The sequence below is a fragment of the Alosa sapidissima genome, chromosome 19, assembly GCF_018492685.1.
Source record: "Alosa sapidissima isolate fAloSap1 chromosome 19, fAloSap1.pri, whole genome shotgun sequence".
In the NCBI taxonomy this organism is placed as follows: domain Eukaryota; kingdom Metazoa; phylum Chordata; class Actinopteri; order Clupeiformes; family Clupeidae; genus Alosa; species Alosa sapidissima.
In genome coordinates this window covers 17433285-17452897 of record NC_055975.1, presented here as the reverse complement: position 1 = coordinate 17452897, position 19613 = coordinate 17433285, and the positions used below count along the sequence as shown (strand labels likewise).

General features: G+C 43.0%; 1 protein-coding gene across 4 annotated transcripts in view; it reads right to left on the bottom strand.

Moving 5' to 3' along the window:
• Positions 1-325: 325 nt before the first annotated feature.
• Positions 326-19613, bottom strand: part of slc24a4a (solute carrier family 24 member 4a) — a 36898-nt gene continuing 17610 nt past the window's right edge. Inside the window, exons 3-17 of one of the 4 annotated variants that reach the window (XM_042071765.1) lie at positions 13151-13227; positions 11082-11156; positions 10783-10867; positions 10124-10227; positions 7138-7212; positions 6966-6991; positions 6484-6537; positions 6135-6277; positions 4506-4675; positions 3379-3529; positions 1812-1978; positions 1339-1453; positions 1082-1194; positions 850-915; positions 326-571 (exon numbers count right to left, since the gene is read on the bottom strand). In XM_042071765.1, the coding sequence (XP_041927699.1) occupies positions 419-571; positions 850-915; positions 1082-1194; positions 1339-1453; positions 1812-1978; positions 3379-3529; positions 4506-4675; positions 6135-6277; positions 6484-6537; positions 6966-6991; positions 7138-7212; positions 10124-10227; positions 10783-10867; positions 11082-11156; positions 13151-13227 (1574 nt within the window). In that variant the 3' untranslated portion in view covers positions 326-418. Of the gene's footprint in view, positions 572-849; positions 916-1081; positions 1195-1338; positions 1454-1811; positions 1979-3378; positions 3530-4505; positions 4763-6134; positions 6278-6483; positions 6538-6965; positions 6992-7137; positions 7213-10123; positions 10228-10782; positions 10868-11081; positions 11157-13150; positions 13228-19613 lie in introns of all 4 variants that reach the window. The other 3 variants (XM_042071763.1, XM_042071766.1, XM_042071767.1) reach the window with 3 other exon arrangements.

The window sequence follows — 19613 nt, the reverse complement described above, 5'->3', positions numbered from 1 at the left end:
GGTGGGTTGGGACATCAAAGAGAACGTTGTAGGCATGGTTCCAAGACGGAGCCTCGTAGAAATATTCCGGATGCTTCCAAATCCCAAAAAGCTCCTCATCCAACTGCACCACTGTCTTTTTAGTCACAGAGTCTCAGTTTTGGCCGATAACAAAAAAAAACAACAGCGGTCGCTCAAAGAAGAAGAAAGTAGCTGTACCTCTATTCCTATCCTGTTCTTGTTGTTTTTGTTGTTTTTAGTTCCAAGCAGAAGCTGCCAGGTTGGAAGACCAAGTGTGTGTGTGTTCCAGATGCTGACACTGAGAAGAGAGGGTGGAGGAGGGGGTTGGGGGGTTGGGGGGGGGGGAGGTTGGAGGTGCCTGGATGAGATCCAGGACGCCGCCGCTTCCTCCCCCCACCCCCAAGCAGGCCTCCAGGCCCTACAGCTCTTCCAAGCACATGGGCAGGTTGACGAAGGTGAAGACGTTGTACTCGATCAAGATGGAGAAGCAGAGGAAGACGGCGTAGAGCACCATCACGTACACGCCCAGCCTGAAGTCCAGCTTCCACCTGTTCACATGGATCCCCAGAACCTGCAGGGCAGCAGAGGGGAGGAGGAGGAGGAGGAGGGGTAGGAGTGGGATGGGGGTGGGTGGAGCAGAAGAGATGGGAACAACATGTTCATAGATGCATACAGAACATCCGCATACACACGCACGCACACACACACACACACACACACACACATTCTTTACATATGTGTTGGCATACACCTACAGTACAGTACTGCATACACACACACACACAAACACCACACAAGCACACAGTTATGTAATCAGACCTTAGCAACAACACCTCAGCCTGTACTCACAGTCAGTGCCACTGATCCGAGTAACAACACGACGGAGTAGACCAGCCCTCTGCTGTTGATCTGAACCTGGAACGCAGCAGAAATGAAGAATTAAAGAAGATGAGTGAAAGAACGGAGACAGGAAAGAAAGGATGAGAGTGGAGGAGAACGGGGACAGGAAAGACAGGATGAGAGTGGAGGAGAACGGGGACAGGAAAGACAGGATGAGAGCGGAGGAGAAATAAAGATGTACCGCAGAACCGTAGTCGACAGCCGTCGTCTGGATTGCCCATGGGACCCCGAGCCCCACTAGGATATCAAAGACATTACTGCCAATAGTGTTGGAGACTGCCATGTCTCCCAAACCTACACACACACACACACACACACACAATGTAATCACAATCGAGTTATCATCTGGCCATTTTGCTACTATCCGTTTGTGAAGGCACATTAGCATAGCAAAGCAACTGCAAAGCAAGTCAGAGATAAAGGAGATAAGGCCAGCACCTTGCCGAGCTACAATGAGGCTGGCTATGCAGTCGGGAACGCTGGTGCCAGCAGCTAGGAACGTGATGCCCATGATGACATCAGGGATTCCAAGAGTATAACCAATGAGGGACACCTGGACAGAGGCAAACGCAAACACAAGATAAAGGCACATTTGTTTATAATGGCGCTTTTAGAGAAACGTGGAAATTGATTTGAGCTGAAGTGACCTTCGACCTTTACAGCCTGCTGGTTCTTACAAAAAAAAGAAAAAAGGCTGCTGTGACTCACTGTGCTCTGGAAACGTTCTGCTGGGTACCAGCATCTTTTTCACTGACTGTTCCCAGGCTATAAGCACCACACCCAAATTCCACTTTTAAACCAGTTGTTCAGAGAATCCTTAGATGTAGCCTTTGGTGTCTTTTCTGGTCTTTTCTGGTATTTGATTTTATTTTAAGTGATTTTAATGTATGTTATCCTTCAACAGCACTCACCATCCAGACCATGAAGTAGGAAAAGACTGCGATCCAGACTGTGGAGAGGCAGAAGGAGAGCATGAAGAAGCGCTCCCAGCGGGGCTTGGCAGAGTTGGGGATGGTGAAGTACAGCAGCAGCAGGATCGGCCAAGAGATGAGCCACTTGACCTTGTTCATGGCGCCCCCTATGGGCCATCAGGGTAAATGGTCAAATTAATAATCATAATGAGTCATTGGGGGTTTGGGTTATGAAGTGCTATCCTATCAGTGAGCATGTACTGAATGATAGTTCGTCAAATCACACATTAAAGGGGACTTATCAATGCATTACCAGCAGCAGCATGCTAGCTAGTTTAACTGAATGTTTTTTTTATCCTGTCATTTTGAAAGTACTAAGGGCCAGATGTACTTTTGCGACCACTTCAGGCGTATTTGTTTCACAAAATGCACGTAAAAAAATGGCGAGGTATGTACAAACAAGCCGCACTAAGGTAAAAGTGCAGACTGCCTGTCGCGGGAGCTGAGAATGGCAAATTGCACTTTTGCATATGCATTCATAGGAGGGTCAGGGGAAAGTGGGAGTTCATATGAATATGCATTCATAGGAGGGTCAGGGGAAAGTGGGAGTTTTGTGTAAAAAGATGGGAGGAGAAGCGTAAAATACGCCTAATTAGGTATTCCTCTGTATGTACAAAAATTGTATGTCTATTTTGCGGTGAAATATTTCCACCTTGTAAAAGCAGGTGTTAATCCAAATTGCGGTGAAAAGCGTCAATAAGAGAAACTTTCAAAGACAACAGAATCTCTATTCAGAGCACCAGTTTTGTGTCTTTGTGCTCTATCAAAAGCAACCTTAACATTCAAATGTCTTACTTTCCCTTTCACATCATCCACTTAAACTTTCCTACTTGCTAGATTTGACGTTGTGAAGTTGTGAATGTTCGCAAATTGCGGAAGGGGGAGGAGAAAAGCGCTGATTATACAATGAACTGCAGGTTTGGTAAATACCATGGAAACTGAAGAATCACAGTGTGCGGTTTCTGCATGTTGACCATGGGGCTGATAACGCTACGTTCACAAATGTACATACATCTGGCCCTAAGATGTTTAGCAATAGGGCCCCAAGTTGGAACATGCCGGAATTCCCCTTTAAAATCTGATGATTAAAATGAACTAAATAAATAAGAACATACTGTAAATATTTAAGCCTTCAGTCCAATGACCGAGTATATTGTTCATAAGGACAGAATAAGTGGACAGTGAAACGGAGAGGAAAACTGGGAGCATGGCCAGATCATGTCCAGTAACCCTGCAGCAAAATGGCCTATAAAATTATACTGCAACAATCTGAACAAGCGTTTCTGACATGTTCATATGTTAAATCTTCTATTAGGACATTAAGAGATGTCCATGAGTACTAAATTGTCATGTCACCTCTTTAGATAGTGAATGTGTGGGACCTAATTGTGACAGCCAGCCCAGTAAATTGGCTTGATTAAGATGTGTGTGTGTGTGTGAGTGTCTGTAAAAGAGTGTGTGCGCTTGTGTGTGAAAGAATGTGTGCGCTTGTGTGCACATTTATTACCTGGCACATTGAAAGGAGATGACAGCTCCCCCTCCTCGGCCTCCTCTGCCAGCTTGTCTTCGGGCACCGAGCCGTTCTCCAGGGCGTCCATCTTGCCGTCGCCCACCGCTGTGCCATCCATCCCGTTGGGCTCCTGCACCAGCCGCTGTTGCTGTGTGCCCAACGACACACCCAAAGTAGTGCCCAGCAAGGTGCCCAGTGATGTGAGAAAATGGGTTGGCAAAGACAAATGAGACTTGATAGGTGGCAAACACATACTTAGTTGATGACCAAAAGCCAAACTTTAGTAACTTATAGCAATTTATATGTTATTTAATTATTTATTATTATGTATAATGAATAATTATAATTACGTTGTTGAATTATTTCTACTTTTAAAAATGTAGTCAGTCAAAATCAAGCCCAAACTTTTGTTTTATTAGTTAAAGTGCTTATATGATCTGTTGGCTTCCAAAACTTTTTAAATTCTACTGGGTGCATACTTGACACACTACAGATGTCACTAAGATGGATGTGTATTGAATGATGGACAATATGGGGACAGATAGAAATGCTGATTCAAAAATCATATTGCATCATTGAAATTCACACACATAACTAGCTTAAATAACTGACATTATGAGGACAGGGTGATCTTTTGAGCAGACATTTAGCATGATTGAGATGAGAAACCTGTGTGAAGTGCAACTTCCGACTCTGGTGATTAATTATGCATCAATGTTATTGACATCTTAGTGTGTTACTGACAATTACACTCAAAGAGCTCCCATTGCTCTAGGAAGATCATTGCATGTCAAGTAAAAATGTACTGTTTTTCAATCTAGAACATTCCAAATAAAACTGACTAAAACAGAGTTGTTAGTTAATAAACAGATGATTTTAGATATAAACATTTGACTTACTCAAGGAACATTGTATTCACCTGGGGCCAAACCTCCAAACCTCCAAACCTCGACCCTATCTCAATTCCCTGCAACTTTGCCTTTTCGAATCAGGTAACCTCCAACAACCCCCCCCCCCCCCCCCCCCGCCTCTATAACGCCCCCACCCTCTTACATGCCGCCCTCCCACCTACATCTGCCCCTGAGTCTTCCTGCCTTCCTGCCCCAGCCGCAGCAGACCCGCACCTCGTTGATAATCAGGCGGCTGGCCATGCGCAGGCGGGTCTTGGGCCCAAAGTGATTGGTGATCATGATGCGGAGGCCCGCCTCCGGGAAGCGGTAGTTGGGCGGGCTGGAGTTCATCATCTCGTCCACCATAACCACCGAGCTGCGGCTGTAGTTCTTAGTCGGCTTCACTGAATACATAGGGTGAGAGTGAGAACGACCGCACCTCTGACACGGACATCCGCAGCCACACATGCACACGCACATACACCCGCGGCCTGGCACCGGTGAGGATGCCAGACACGCCACACACACCCACACACAAACAAACAGAAAACATGGACACAACACATACAGTCACCATCAGGCAGACACATCACTAACATGCACTTGTATTTGTTATAGTTCTTTATTGCTCTACTTGTGAGGACTGTGCAACTCATACGTAAGTGCACAGACACGTGTGTTTGCCTGCCGTGGATATGAGAGGATGAGAGGTTAAAGGGGAACTGGACAAAATTCAACCAAGGAAAACTTATGATATGTGATCAAGGACAGACTAATCTATAATAATAATAATAATAATAATAATAATAATAATCCATGTAAGATAATCATCATAATATTTCTACTGGTGTGAATAATTTATTACTATTGGGCACTTTGTACACCATTACAATGGCTTCTTCTTGCATGGTTAAAAAAATAAACAAAACTCAAAAACAAAACACAAAAAGGCAAAAAATGGACTAAAAAAACTAAATGGACTGAAAAACAAAGAGATATGGAAAACTGTGCAAATGGTTTTCTATCCACTGTGTGAAGTAGAGTGCAAACATTTAAAAGAATTACTTGCCTAGTTCCCATTTAAGGCTGAACATGACCCACAGAGGGTGAACACACACACACAGACACACACACACACACACATTCTCTCTCTCTCTCTCACTCTCTCACACACACACACACACACACACACACATACAAACTCACACTCACACACTCATTAACAGGGACAGATGTTGAAGCATATGAGCATAGATATACATAGCCTGCACACATGCATGCACCTACATATACATGCATAAACAAATATGGAGACATAATGCCCTCAACTCACAGATGTATGGGGGGCATGTACTCAAATGACACCATTCTTTCACTCGCCCCTGACCTAAATGTGCACACTGAATGTGCATTGCATGCCCACACACCCACAAATACATTTACTCACACACACACACACACACACACACAACCCCCCCCCCCCACCCCCACCCACACACACACAAATGTACACAAGCACACCTGTGCTCCACTAATTCACTGATTTCACAGGCGAACACTTCTCATTAGGTCTCATGGGTAGGGAAAGCCATGGATCACATGACACATAAGCGAGAAGCCACATTGCCAATGCAGAGCAATGGAGCTGCACAGCACAGGACAGGAGAGTGAAAGTTAGCGCAACTACAAGCAAATATGGTGGCTTTTAGTAAGGCTAAAGAGACAGGCTTCACCACGTTAGAGAATGAGTTCAAGAAGAGAGAAAAAAAGGAAATTTTAGCAAGTAGTTGAGTTAGCTGAATCAGAGCACTTGGTTGTTCGCGTTTGCTGCAGGCCCAGTGAAGCCGGTCTAGTTACCCTTACCTTGACACAGCAGAGGCCATGATGGGTCATCCATAATAGCCTGATAACAATCATTACCATCCTCCATCTCGCTAATCGTGTTGCCGTTTGCTACACTCTTGTCCTCCTTCCCCGAGAAGAAGTTCTGAATGCTGGTGTTGAACCTTGAGTGTGGAAAACACAATGTCAGCAATGGGGTATTGTGTTGATTTGAAGGATAGACTTTATAAGCCTGTACAAGCAGCAAATCTACACACAATACTGTCACACAGAACTGTGTTATTAGGAACACAAGTGGATTGCATTTGTTGAAATTATGTTATGTTATGTTATTATACATATTGTGTGAATATGTAGAGGATGGACTCACTTCATGATGATAATGTAGCCTGCATACATGACCACCAGGATCAGGCTTTCCCACCTTTAGTAATAGATAAACAGATTGTGATAGGATTTAGCATGTTACCTATAAAAAATTACAAAACATGTTTTCTTGATTAATGCTGAACTACTTATAACAACTTAGCAGCAATAGACAACTGCATTTTACTACATTTTATCAATAATTTATCACTGATAAACTAACATACAATGCTAATCCATTGCTAACCTAGCTGACCCTTGACCCCTCCTGTCACATAATAGTTCTCCATGGTGATCAATAGTTTATTAAATTAATAATAATAGGGTAACAATTTATTATCAATACATCATAGCTAAAGGAATATCTATGCATTAATTAAGCTGTTAGAAATAACTGGTAAGGTTTTCAATAAATTGTAATATTTTCTGTTCAATGTAGTCTTATAATGACCGCTGATACATAAATGTAAACAGATGAGCACTTACCAGACTATCTTTTCATCATATATGAACTGTGAAAACATGAAATGTATTTTTTAGTTGAAGGGACTAGGAGAGCAATTAAATATATTTTGTTCTTATCCCAGTTATCTTTAGCATGTAGCTTCAGCACTATGGTTAATATTCACTTTCACAAAAAAATGATGATTGAACTCACAACAATGAGAGCCACCACTGAGAGAGTGTAGTAAAAGGAGTCTCGGAACACTGAGTACTTGGTGAGGAACACCACCTAAAAGAGAGAAAATAGAATAAAATAACTAGGACATAAGCGTCTCCCCCATCTCTGTAGACTCGGTGAAAATATCACTGCATTTGCCATAAAAATACATTCACTCCAGCCTCGTGAGCATCAAATGTCACAAAGTGGAGCATTCATGAGGTGAAGGGCCTTTTAATACTATCACAAGGGCTAACTCAGCTGACTAAAAACACTTTACTGCTGTTCAAAATCCTTTCACACTCTCTCGCATTACAGTCTCCCGATCTGTGTGTGTGTGTGTGTGTGTGTGTGAGTGTGTGTGTGCGTGTGTGTGCTTCAGCGTCTCACATTTTTCCCTTTACCGGTTGTGTTTCCCACACCTGAGTTTTCAATCTGTGCTTGCTTGAGCTGCTCGCAGGCTGGCTGGCGCACTGACCGAGCATTTCACCTGCTTTTCCAGATGGCAGCACGAGTGGGGCATTTCAGAGGAATTATGTCGGAGTCACAGGAGATGCCCACGGGCTAGTCAGTGTTAACACTAGCAGACCAGCAACACAAGAACCCACACACGCATGGGTACACTCACACACTCACACACACACACACACACACACACACGCACACACACACAGATAACACACACACACACACACACACACACACACACGCACACACACACACACGCACACACACACACACGCACACACACACACGCACACACACACAGATAACACACACACACACACACACACACACACACACACACACACACACACACACACACACAGATAACACACACACACACACACACACACACACATACATACAGACAACACACACAGATAACACACATAGACGACACACTCAAACACCAGCAGGTCTGATGACTTTCTACCCTGGCATCTCTACCAAAACAAACCTCATGAAACTTATGATGTAAGTGCAGCGTGTTCATTTGCTCCGGAGGCAGAATGAGGCCCACGCTTAAAACATCTCGTCATAAATAATTAGCCACCCACTGCATAATGCTTACACACTGCAGGGAAACAGGCTGTGGCATAGATCTAACTCTTAATTGCTTGCCTTTAAAAAATGGAAGATAAACAAGTCGTTTGCCGGAGCACCTCATTTCAAAGGCTGCTGCGAAAACAGGGCACCTAGCACAAGTACAGTTGTGCACTTCAAAAGCCTGAGTCAGGCAGCGCAACAAAAGAAAAGGCTTTTATGTAATTCAAAGGAAGTGTACATACGGTGGGTACAGAGAGGAATTTTGAAATAGTTACTTGCTGTAATGGGATGTTTGGATGTTTAAATGCCCACTGAAGTTGAACACAGCCGACACGACTTCATCCACGTTTGCTCCAAGTGTTCCACTCAGTGACTCAGTGTACACAATACAAAATGCTCAAATGAATGCTACACTTACTTTTTAATATATATATATATATATACTGTATACATGTATATGCTTGACCTGCTGACCTGCTCGGTAAATTGGTACTGCCCTATATTTTGAAACAAATGACCTGGCCTTTGCAGGGCAATTAAGCAGATGGGACTAGCATAGTAGTGTTGCCTTGCCTTATCTAGCAGAAAGAAAAGCCAAAAATACTGTAGATGCGTTACGGTCATCAAGATATTGACCATATGCCTCTAGCAAATTCCCACACCTTATATAGTACTGTAACATTATCAGTGATATTCAGACATAGATGTATGCCTGTGCTTTTTCTTTCCCCAGAACAATCAGGCCTGCCATACCACTCACTAACAAGCCAAACCCAATAACTGCCTATGGGCTGAGCTACACCAGGCGCGTAACTGAAGCGTTCCGTTCGCGTTGCGTCTGCTGCAACAATTAGCTTCTATTATAATCAATGGAAGTAGCTACACCAGACGTGACAGTGGGGCGTACGTTTGAAAAAAATAGACCATTCATCTAAAATGGATTTTACGCATCGCGAACGGACCGCTTCAGCTACGCGCCTGGTGTAGCTCATACCTATATATCTAAGGAGTCCACCCCTGCAGCCTGAAACGCGATTGGATGTGACCCATGTATCTAAGCCAATAAGAAAAAGCGTTCTCTTCACAAGGGACGTGTGTAGGTCTGCTCTATAGGGTTACGTTCTTTGGCTTCCTTTCCAGTCCCATTTAATGAAGGCTTTTATCCAAGCTCTTTCTTCAACGGTATATATATTCCATCTGACACTGACCCATTCGAAAATGGATCCCATGGGTGTGCCATTCGTCATACACCCTCACCAGCTGTGTGGGTTCTGTTGCGCTGGCGTGCATTGGCTGAGCTGTGGCTTACATCGTAGTGATGGAGTTCTCTGAGTGACTTTTGGACCCCTCCAGGAGCTAAGATTATTACTCTGGCATTGCTGCCTGTGTGCTTTAGCGGAGTGCTGCTGCACGGCCCATTGAAAAGACTTGAAGTTGGCACAAGGCTTCGGCCCATAGCTTTGTTGTGGAGTCTTTATCCACGAGCCAGCAGCTCTTTTATGTCAACACGTCTAGAGAACAAGGGGATTCATGGCTTGCTGAAATGTGTCCAAAGGGACTCTGTGGTTGTGAAGTGTGTAGGCTATATACAGTAGTATGCACTGTTCCATGCATTGTAGGTCATGCATATGCACTGATATGTGAACTTCACAGAGATGTAGGCTACAAAAGGCTATGCACATGAGCAAATTACATAGCATAGGAATAAATGTCCTATAAAATGTAGGCAAATAATAAAGGCATACTAGAGGCTCCATCTATTTTCTATTTCATTTTTCCAAAGAGTTCAGGAAAACCTTCCATATTTTCCTGTGTTTGATAATCGTATCAACCTCAAAATGTCAGCTCCTCAAGCCTATTTTTCATCTCAAGTCAAATTCTTTTAAACACCTTATGCAATAGAGATCAGTGCAGATAGCGACCAACAGCTTACCTGCCCAGCGAAGATGCCACACACGCCAATGATGCAGAGGATATTGAACACAGCCGAGCCCACGATGGTGCCCACCCCCACATCTCCATGCGTGATGAACACCCCTGTGTAGGAGGGAGGACACAGGGGAAACATTAAAGAACACATTTTTATATCAAATCCTTAAGACTATATGCTGTATCTATGGCTGCATAAAATGATGTATAGTGGGGTTATTATTATTATTATTATAGATTATTTGATAGAGACAGATACAGTATACATAGATACACTGAAAACAATTATCTAATGCATGCATCGTGGTGTCTACAGCTAATGCTAATTTCCAACACTTGCGCCTAGAAGGGCTTTTATGATTAAATTATGAAATCTACAGTGCACACCTGAAGTCTTACAGGAATGAGGCCATGATTGAAATTAAATAGAGTTAATAAGTGTATTTAAATTGTGTGTGTTTGTATGTACTGTATGAGTGCATGTGTGTGCAGGTGTGGGGTGTATGTGTGTGTGTGTGTGTGTGTGTGTGTTGTGTGTGTGTGTGAGAGAGAGAAAGAAAGAAAGAAAGAAAGAAAGAAAGAAAGAAAGAAAGAAAGAAAGAAAGAAAGAAAGAAAGAAAGAGAGAGTGTGTGTGAGTGTGCATGTGAATATTCGTGCATCACCTATAATAGAAGCGAAAAGTTCTGGGGCTGAACTTCCGGCAGCCATGAAGGTGGCTCCTGCCACGTCCTCACTCAGATGCAGTTTCTGAAATATTAATCAAGGAGGGGGTTTTCAAATTCCACTTAGTTGTTTTCGCCCTCATGTAAATTATTGAGAGGAAGACTAGCCTCGATAGACAACAGCTCACTTTATTTCACAAACATAAGCCACAAGCAACAGCTATCCGGACACACACACACACACACATACACACACAAACGCACATATTCTCTGGATATAAGACTGTCCTTCAACTCACCTCACATATCTTCTCCAGAGACGTCACAAAGTAGTCATCACAGACAATGGCCAAAGCCAGGAACATATAGAGTGCCTTGGGTCAGACAAAAAAAGATAGAGAAACAGATGATGTGATAGAGAGAATAAGAGTCAGAGGGAGAATGGATTGGAGACAGGCAAGGCAAGGCAATTTATTTTATTTATATAGCGCATTTCATACCCCAGGTAGACACAATGTGCTTTACATAGCTAAGGCATTACCTCAAATAAAAGTAAACAGGTATAAAACATATCACAAGTATAAAATATATCACAGTAGTAGAATAAGTAAAAACAATAAAAGCAATAAAATAGTAGAATAAGTAAAAACAATAAAAGCAATAAAAAAAAACAGGAAAAAGCCATAGAGAAGAAGGTGGTCTTCAATTGGGTTTTGAAAGTGGCAATGGTAGGAGCAGTCTTAACACACACACACACACACACACACACACACACACACACACACACACACACACACACACACACACACACACTCACACAATACCTTCAGAAACTGATGAGAGCAACTGAATCTAGCCAACAAACTAAACCACAAACTGTTACATGTCCTATCCTGTGTTGAGCTACGTTGTGTTCTAACGTACTCACATGAAACATATCTTTATCAGTTCACAGCAACATGCTTGAAGTTTATGGCTTTTACAGTATGAACACTGTGTTTTGGCAGACCCAGTGAAGCTAATAGCGGTGGAAGTTATCTGAGGTTGTGCACGTGTCTTTTGTTGTGCAAGCCCAACTCAGCGCAGCGGTGACAGCACCAGCCAAGGGCAGTCTGAGCAACCGGCTGTTTTCAGCAGAACTGGCCACCCAGTCACGCAGGCCTGACAGCCAGATGACAGTGTATTTATAACTGCCAGCGGTTGCCCCTGCCCCACGGACAGAGACGGGCGACTTCACCGCGGGAGGGCCAAGGGTGTGATGTCAAATGTGGTGTGCTACCTGACTGGCAGGAGGGGGGATCAGGGTTAGTCTGCATTTAAAACACACACTCACACACACACACACATGACTGTAATTCTTTGTTGCCATCAGCAACTGTACATCAACACCAATGTCCTTAACCTGTGGTGTGCCCCAAGGATTGATCTTGGGGCCACTATTATTCAACCTTGTTCCGACTTGGGCAAATCAGCAAGAACAATTTGATTTCCTATCATAGTTGATGACAACCAATTACTTACCTAATGACTACATATTGAATGTATATTGAATCTCTTTGTCAATCTATTGACCAAATTAACAACTGGATGTGTCAAAATGTTCTTCAGCTGAACAATGAAAAAACTGAAGTTATCATGTTTGATGCTGTTAAAAACTTGGTGTCATAATTGACAGTGGTCTGAGATTTAGGAAAAACCCAGTAGGGTTAATTGCTTCAATGGGCTTTTCACAGGCCTTCCTTAAAAGACCATCAGCTTAAAATACAGCAGCTAGAATTCTTACAAAAATAAAAAAAGATTTGACCATATTACTTCAATACATAAGTCCATGCACCGGCTTCCAGTAAGTTACAGAATTGACTTGAAAGCATTACTGCTTGTTTGTAAATCACAAAATGGGACGGGGCCAAACTACCTATCAGACATGTTTCAGCAATACACACCTTCCAGATCTCTCAGATCACAGGAGAATTATTAGTTTGTAAAAGCCGCTTAAAGAACTACACATGGTGAAGCAGCTTTTACTTAGACCAAACTGTTCTCAGATGCTTTCTGTTCACTAATCAAACAACTTACTTTCAATCAGATGCATTCTGTGTTTTATGTACTTTACTTTTAAACTATTTTTAAATATATATTTAAAAATAGTTTAAAAGTAAATATATATATATATATTTGCTATCTTTTAAAAATAGTTTAAAAGCAAATATATATATATATTTGCTATCTTTGCTTTTGTGGAAGAGTAGCTAGTTCTTTGCATCACAGATATACAAAAATACATTTGAGGTGTGTACTGCACTGTAACGCATCCCTCTCTCATGCACATAGTCATACACACACACAGGCAGACAGACAATTCTCTTACTGCAAATATGTGTAGTGCGATGGCTCCTTGAGCACGCTGTTTGGGGGTGAACACGTCCTCTGGAAACTCATGGATGGCTGTAGGGAGAGAGAGCACAACAATCACTCAACAGAACAAACAACATCACACACATCCACACACACACACTCTCTCTCTCTCCCTCACACACACATACATTGAAGTACACAAACGTCATCACACACATACACTCACACTCACACACCCTCTCTCTCTCTCTCACACACACATACACTGAAGTACACACACAACATCACATACATCACTCTCTCTCTCTCTCTCTCTCTCTCTCTCTCACACACACATACACTGAAGCACACACATGCACACACGCACATTTACAATCATCCCAGGTGTAGGCATGAGGTATTGACACTAGTTCTTAACACGTCTGTAGAGACATTAAAAAAAAACAACACCATATTGCTCAACTTGCTCAACTTTATGTGTGACCATATACACACACTTGTGTGCTGTCAATTATAATCAACTATCCCCCTCAGACACAAAGTAGGCAACACAAAATAATGAAATCCACGGATCAACATGGTCTAAAAACACACACTTACTCTTTAATTTACACAAAATAACACACATAAAACATACAAACAGCGTGAAACTGAGAGAAAGTAGCTTTAATAAAACAAACAGTGAGCAAGAAATTCAACACGCGCACACACACACACACAAACACACACACAAACACACACACACACACACACACACACACATTGTTGCTGACTGACCAACTGTTTGAGTCCTGTGGGAGTGCAACACCTTATTATCCCAACACAACAATTACATAACCATAAGCTACTGCCACAGTAGAAACGTGGCCCATGCCCAGGCAGTGCCTTTTGCCATGGCCCATGATGCCAACAGCCAACAGACCCACAGCACAGGAATTAGACAAGGCTGGCTGGGCGATGCCAAGCATGATGCAATCTGCTGCTCACGACACGCCGTGACCTCACTGAGCCCTTCTGCTCTCTGGGGACATCGGAACGCCATGTGCCACGCTCTGTGCTCTCCCTGCCATGACGTCATGCCTGCCCATGCCCGGCCATGCCCACTCGTGCACCCTCCTACCCCCACCCCCCTCGTGCACCAGACTTCACTCCGTCATCACCATTATCACTGCCCCCGTCCCAGAGGGGCCAGATTAGTGCCCGGCAGCAAGAAAGATGCCCGCTGGGTGGATCCAAAAAAAAACAACAACTGCAAGCTACAAGAGGGGATGTGGGTGAGTATGGGGGGTATTACAGTCTAGCAGGACATGCCAGCCACTTGTAATCCACTGTGCGTGCTAAACTTGTGTTGGTCCGTTGCAAAAAATAAATTAAAGAAATTAAAAAATGTGACCTCAGTCAAGCCCAAAGGTTAAGTTGCTAAATCAGACACATGACGATGCAACAGAAGAATTTCTGAAGCAACGCACATATAGCAACCAGCTGCTACAAAGCACAAAATCAAAACAAACAAAAATAGACAAATAACATTTATCCTGTATACATTAGGTTGGGGACAATCATGACAGTTTCTATTTGTACTGTATAGCTGTTGTCTGAGCACCACCCAAAGTTTAAGGTACATTTTAATCTGGCATCATATGGCGCCAGCTTAATGAATCTCTCACCTGGTAGTAAGGCCTCCCAATAATCCTTAATGAGATCCTCTAATGTGGCCACTCTCTGAGTAGCACATTTCAGCAGAGGTAATTATGATAGCTAGCGCATCTGCATAGTTTGGACCAGAGAAGGTCAAATATGCTCTTAAAACGGAGGCCATCAAGTAACCCGTGAGGATTCAGTCAATACGCCTCAGGGGTCTGCACAGGTCCCTGATCAGGCGAGTCATTACACTAATTAAAATAAATGGTTGTGACCTGCAACCTCCTTAAAAGCAATTAGGACCCAGTTCATAGGAAAGGGGGTGGGGGAGAGGGAGGGAAGGAGAACGAGAGAGAGAGAGAGAGAGAGAGAGAGAGAGAGAGAGAGAGAGAGAGAGAGAGAGAGAGTCCCTTACTGCTGGATCACTGCATATGTAATCACAATCACCAAATCATCAACACAAACTGGCATTGTCTTTGTTTATAATCATCATTATTTGTCATTTTGAAGTTAATAGGTCAAGAGTCCAAGAGAGACATGCATATATGTAGCATCCCTTCACAGTGTTAATCTATGAGGGGCTGCTGTTATCATAGCCTACTGTATTGCTGTGCAGCTGAGGCACGGGGATGAATGAGAACTGAGGAAGGCTGTGTAAAAGTAAGTGAGTTTAAACTGGCTCATAGAAGGGCACTGCCTCTATGGGCTAAAACATGCATGGGAGTCCACAGGCAATCTATCTTTGTCTTGGTCCTTGGTGGAGAGATGGCCACTATAACCACTCACCACTTATTAAGAGCCCTGATCACACCAGCACTGAAAAAATGACCACGTCTACTGGCCAATAAATCAGCCGCCACGACCCAATATGCTAAGCAGCCGTGTAATTTACAGGGCAGGACTTTAAGAGGATCCATGCAAATCACATCCACACACCACTGCCATTACTGCACACACACACACACACACACACACACACACACACACACACACACACACACACACAAACGCATACACACACACACACACTACTCTATACACATAAATATCCCTTTCTGAAATTACTCTGTCAAAAGCATCAGCTATATCTTTACATCTCCAGTACATCTAGAACGTCAGCAACAGGACAGCGTATGGCTATTGGTGTACCCATGAGTGTGTGTTTATGTATGTAGTGTGTGTGTGTGTGTGTGATTAAAAAGTATGTGTGTGTTTCTGCAGTTACACATCCCTCCTACCCCGATCACATATCCCTCCTTGCCAACCGCCACCACCCCCCCCCCCCTGCCCCACACACACAGAGGACACAGCCAAGGTCATCTCCTGGGAGGAGAGGAGCATCTCTCTCAGGAGAACCACTACACATTGCACGACACACACCCACTCTCTCTTCAACAACACACACACACACACACACACTCACTCACACAGAGACATATATCCCACTAAACCCTCTCTCTTTCACTCTAGCTTGCTCCTACACACAAACACACCATAGCTTTCTCTCATGCCTCCTACACGCATGCCATCTCTCTTTCTCACATACTGACAGAATCCACAATCTCTCCCCCTCCTCTCTCTCTCCCTCTCTCTCTTCTCTCTCCCCCTCCTCTCTCTCTCCCTCTCTCTCTTCTCTGTACCCCCTTTTTCTCTCTTCCAGATTCACACGCTCTCCTTCAACCTTTCTCCAACTCATATGCACACTCTCTCACCCTTTCACTCCCTCTTCTCTTTCTTTCTTCTCTCTCTCTCTCTCTCTCTCTCTCACATACTCACAACATCTCGGACTGAAACAATGTGTGCAAGGACATCGTAGCAAAACGACTGCTTCTATTTTTATAAATAGCCCCGAAACCTGACCTATGAATCTCTTTAAAGATTTATTTGAAAACAAGGGGTTTGAATTCCTAGGACATTGAACTGCAAGCATGTTTTGCCTCTAATTTGAATCATATTCAAGCTCAAGGTCTTTAAAAGATGAAGCACATTAAAAAGCAGAATTAATGCAGCACATTGGACAAAGAACCTGGAGGCAATAAGGGACACAGTATACAGCATGGCAAGGATCTCAGCTCCATGCTCTCAGGACAAGAATGAGCAAAACAGATCTCAAGATTTTAATGGCTAAGCTAAGCTAAGTTAAAGTCGCTACATCAATGTGTACAGTTGCAGTGAAAAGGTTCAATTCAACCTTATAGAAGCACTGCTAAAATGTTATGGAACATCACTAGGGTGTGGTGACATCCCTCATAGTCATACCACATTGGCAGTAGTTTCAGACCCAACAAAAAACACACAGACACACACACACATACACACTCTCACACCCACAAACATCCTGCTCAAATGCATCATCTCTCCCAAAATAATGCTAGCTCCCACAATGATAACAAACACACACACACACACACACACACACACACACACATACACACACACACACACACACACACACACACACAGTGTTAGCTGCTAGGACCTGAGCCAACCCCTGCCTGTGTGTTCTTGCCTCTCAGGGTCAGAGCAGTATATGTGCATGCATATATTTAGAGGTGTATGTGTGTGTGTGTATGTGTGTGTGTGTGTGTGTGTGTGTGTTGGGACTTGTTGCTATTTTGGGAGTGATGATGCATTTAGGACTGTGTGTATGTGTGCATGCAAGCGTGTGTGTGTGTGTGTGTGTGTGCGCACACGCTGACAGGCTCTTCGTTGCAGGAACCTCAGGAACTGCACGAGCGGCGATCAATAATGGATGACATCACCATTACTCTCGCGGCGCCAGCCCACGACCGCTTTCATGCCAGGCTACCAGTGCACACAGGAGGGATGCAACAGAGGACAAGGATGAGGAGAGGAGGAGAAGAAGAAAGAGTGTGTGAGGGAGATACGTGTCACGATGTGAACAAAAGCCTTCAGAAGGAAGGACTTGTGAAGGAGGCAAAGTCATCCTTTGCAATACCACACAGTCATGACTAGAGCTGAACGATTTAAAAAAAAAAAAATCTAATTGCGATTTTTCTGACAGATATTGCGATTGTGATTTGCGAATATGACTTTTGAATGTCAATGAAGTGATTCAGTTCAATATTGAAAAGTCTCTTTAATTTATGCCACCCCTGATTGGTGATCACGCTCAGTGCACAAGAAGCACAGCACTCCCGACCAACTGTGAAGCTCACCAATCAGAATTTCTGTGCCCCTCACACACTATGCATACCCACCAACCAGAAGTGGCATAGTCAAGGAGGATGAAATGAACATAAAAGTCAGAAATGAGACAAAATTAACGGGGCACAATTATTTGTAGCTTTTGCGATTAGGCAATTGTGTTGTTATATTGCGATTACGATTATGATTGCGATAATTGTGCAGTCCTAGTCATGACTAACTATAAACTAAAATAATAATCACCACAAATTCCTTACATTAAGCAAACACTTGAATAACTCCAACGCCAAAGAAATAACACCTCCTTTAAGGATAACCACTTAACAGAGTGATTAAAAGCACAGCTATATTATCTAAATTGAACCTACATTGCAATTACAAGAAGACAATCTCACCAATTACTCACTCTCTGTTTCCTAGTACCCAATGCGGGAGATTAAAACATTTTAGTTTCCTGGTAGAATTATCCGTCAGAAAATCTCCATTCCCGGTATATAAACTAGGACAGAACTCTTTCCAGTGCCAGAGGGAGGACTTTGATTCCGTCTTCTCCTTCTTAATGAAATGTTTATTGTACGTTTACATCACAGAGCTAGCAAAGGACGTATAGATCTCTGCTCTTCAAAGGATGGATATGTAATTGTGTTTATTTATGACTTACTGCAGAGTTTTGGCAAACTTTATTCATGTTCCCGTTGTACTTTGTAGTGGGATATTGTTTATCATTGCTTTCAGTAGTAGCCAGTGGAGGAGAGGTATCTCATCTGCACTTGATCAGATCAACGCCCTAAAAATAAACCTGCAATCAGCACTTGCTTCGCTGTTTTTCTGGATACAATGCTCACAACAATTTGGTGATCTCTCTCACTCTCTCTCTTTCTCTCGCAACCCCCCCCCCCCCACACACACACATGACATAAATCCAGTAAGTAATTATGAGGTCTAGTGAGATTTCCCTTCTAAAGAGTTGGCTGAATTTCAGAGTCCATTTCCTAGGGGTAAAATAACAATCACATAAAAAAAGAAAAAGAAAATGATGCCATATTTCAAAGTCATTTTTGGACAAGTCTGGGTGCAGATGCAGTTTATAAACATATCCAACCTTTAAGTAGGCTGTAGGAATAACTGAACTGGTAGGAAATGTCCTCTTATCTAGGCAGCAAGGCAGCTATGCACACTTTATATTTCCCGACCCACTTTGTGTGCCATCTCTCATGAGAGATTGATTGAGCATATTTTATTTCTGAAACGATGGCTGCATATGAATTGGTACAGTACACTTCAACCCAATTCTATTTCATCTTGACCTGTAATGGTGTTATCAACTTGTGTTATCACATACACTGCAGATGTGTGATATATATATATATATATATATATATATATATATATATATATATATATATAGATACATGACTTATGGGGCAATGTGTTTACAAAAGACTGCGTGTTGCCTTCTAAATCAGCACAGGTCTGTTAGCTGAAGGACACATTGTTAAACACCCTGCTAATCTCACTCACATACAGTCCTAAAAGCAGCATCCTGGGAATGCTACACGGCACTGGTATGGGTTCAGACCAGTCTTACTGCATAACACAGTGGTCCATTGATGATTTCATTAAGGCTGTGCTCCACATTAAGGCTATGCTTCACAGCAGGTCAGCAG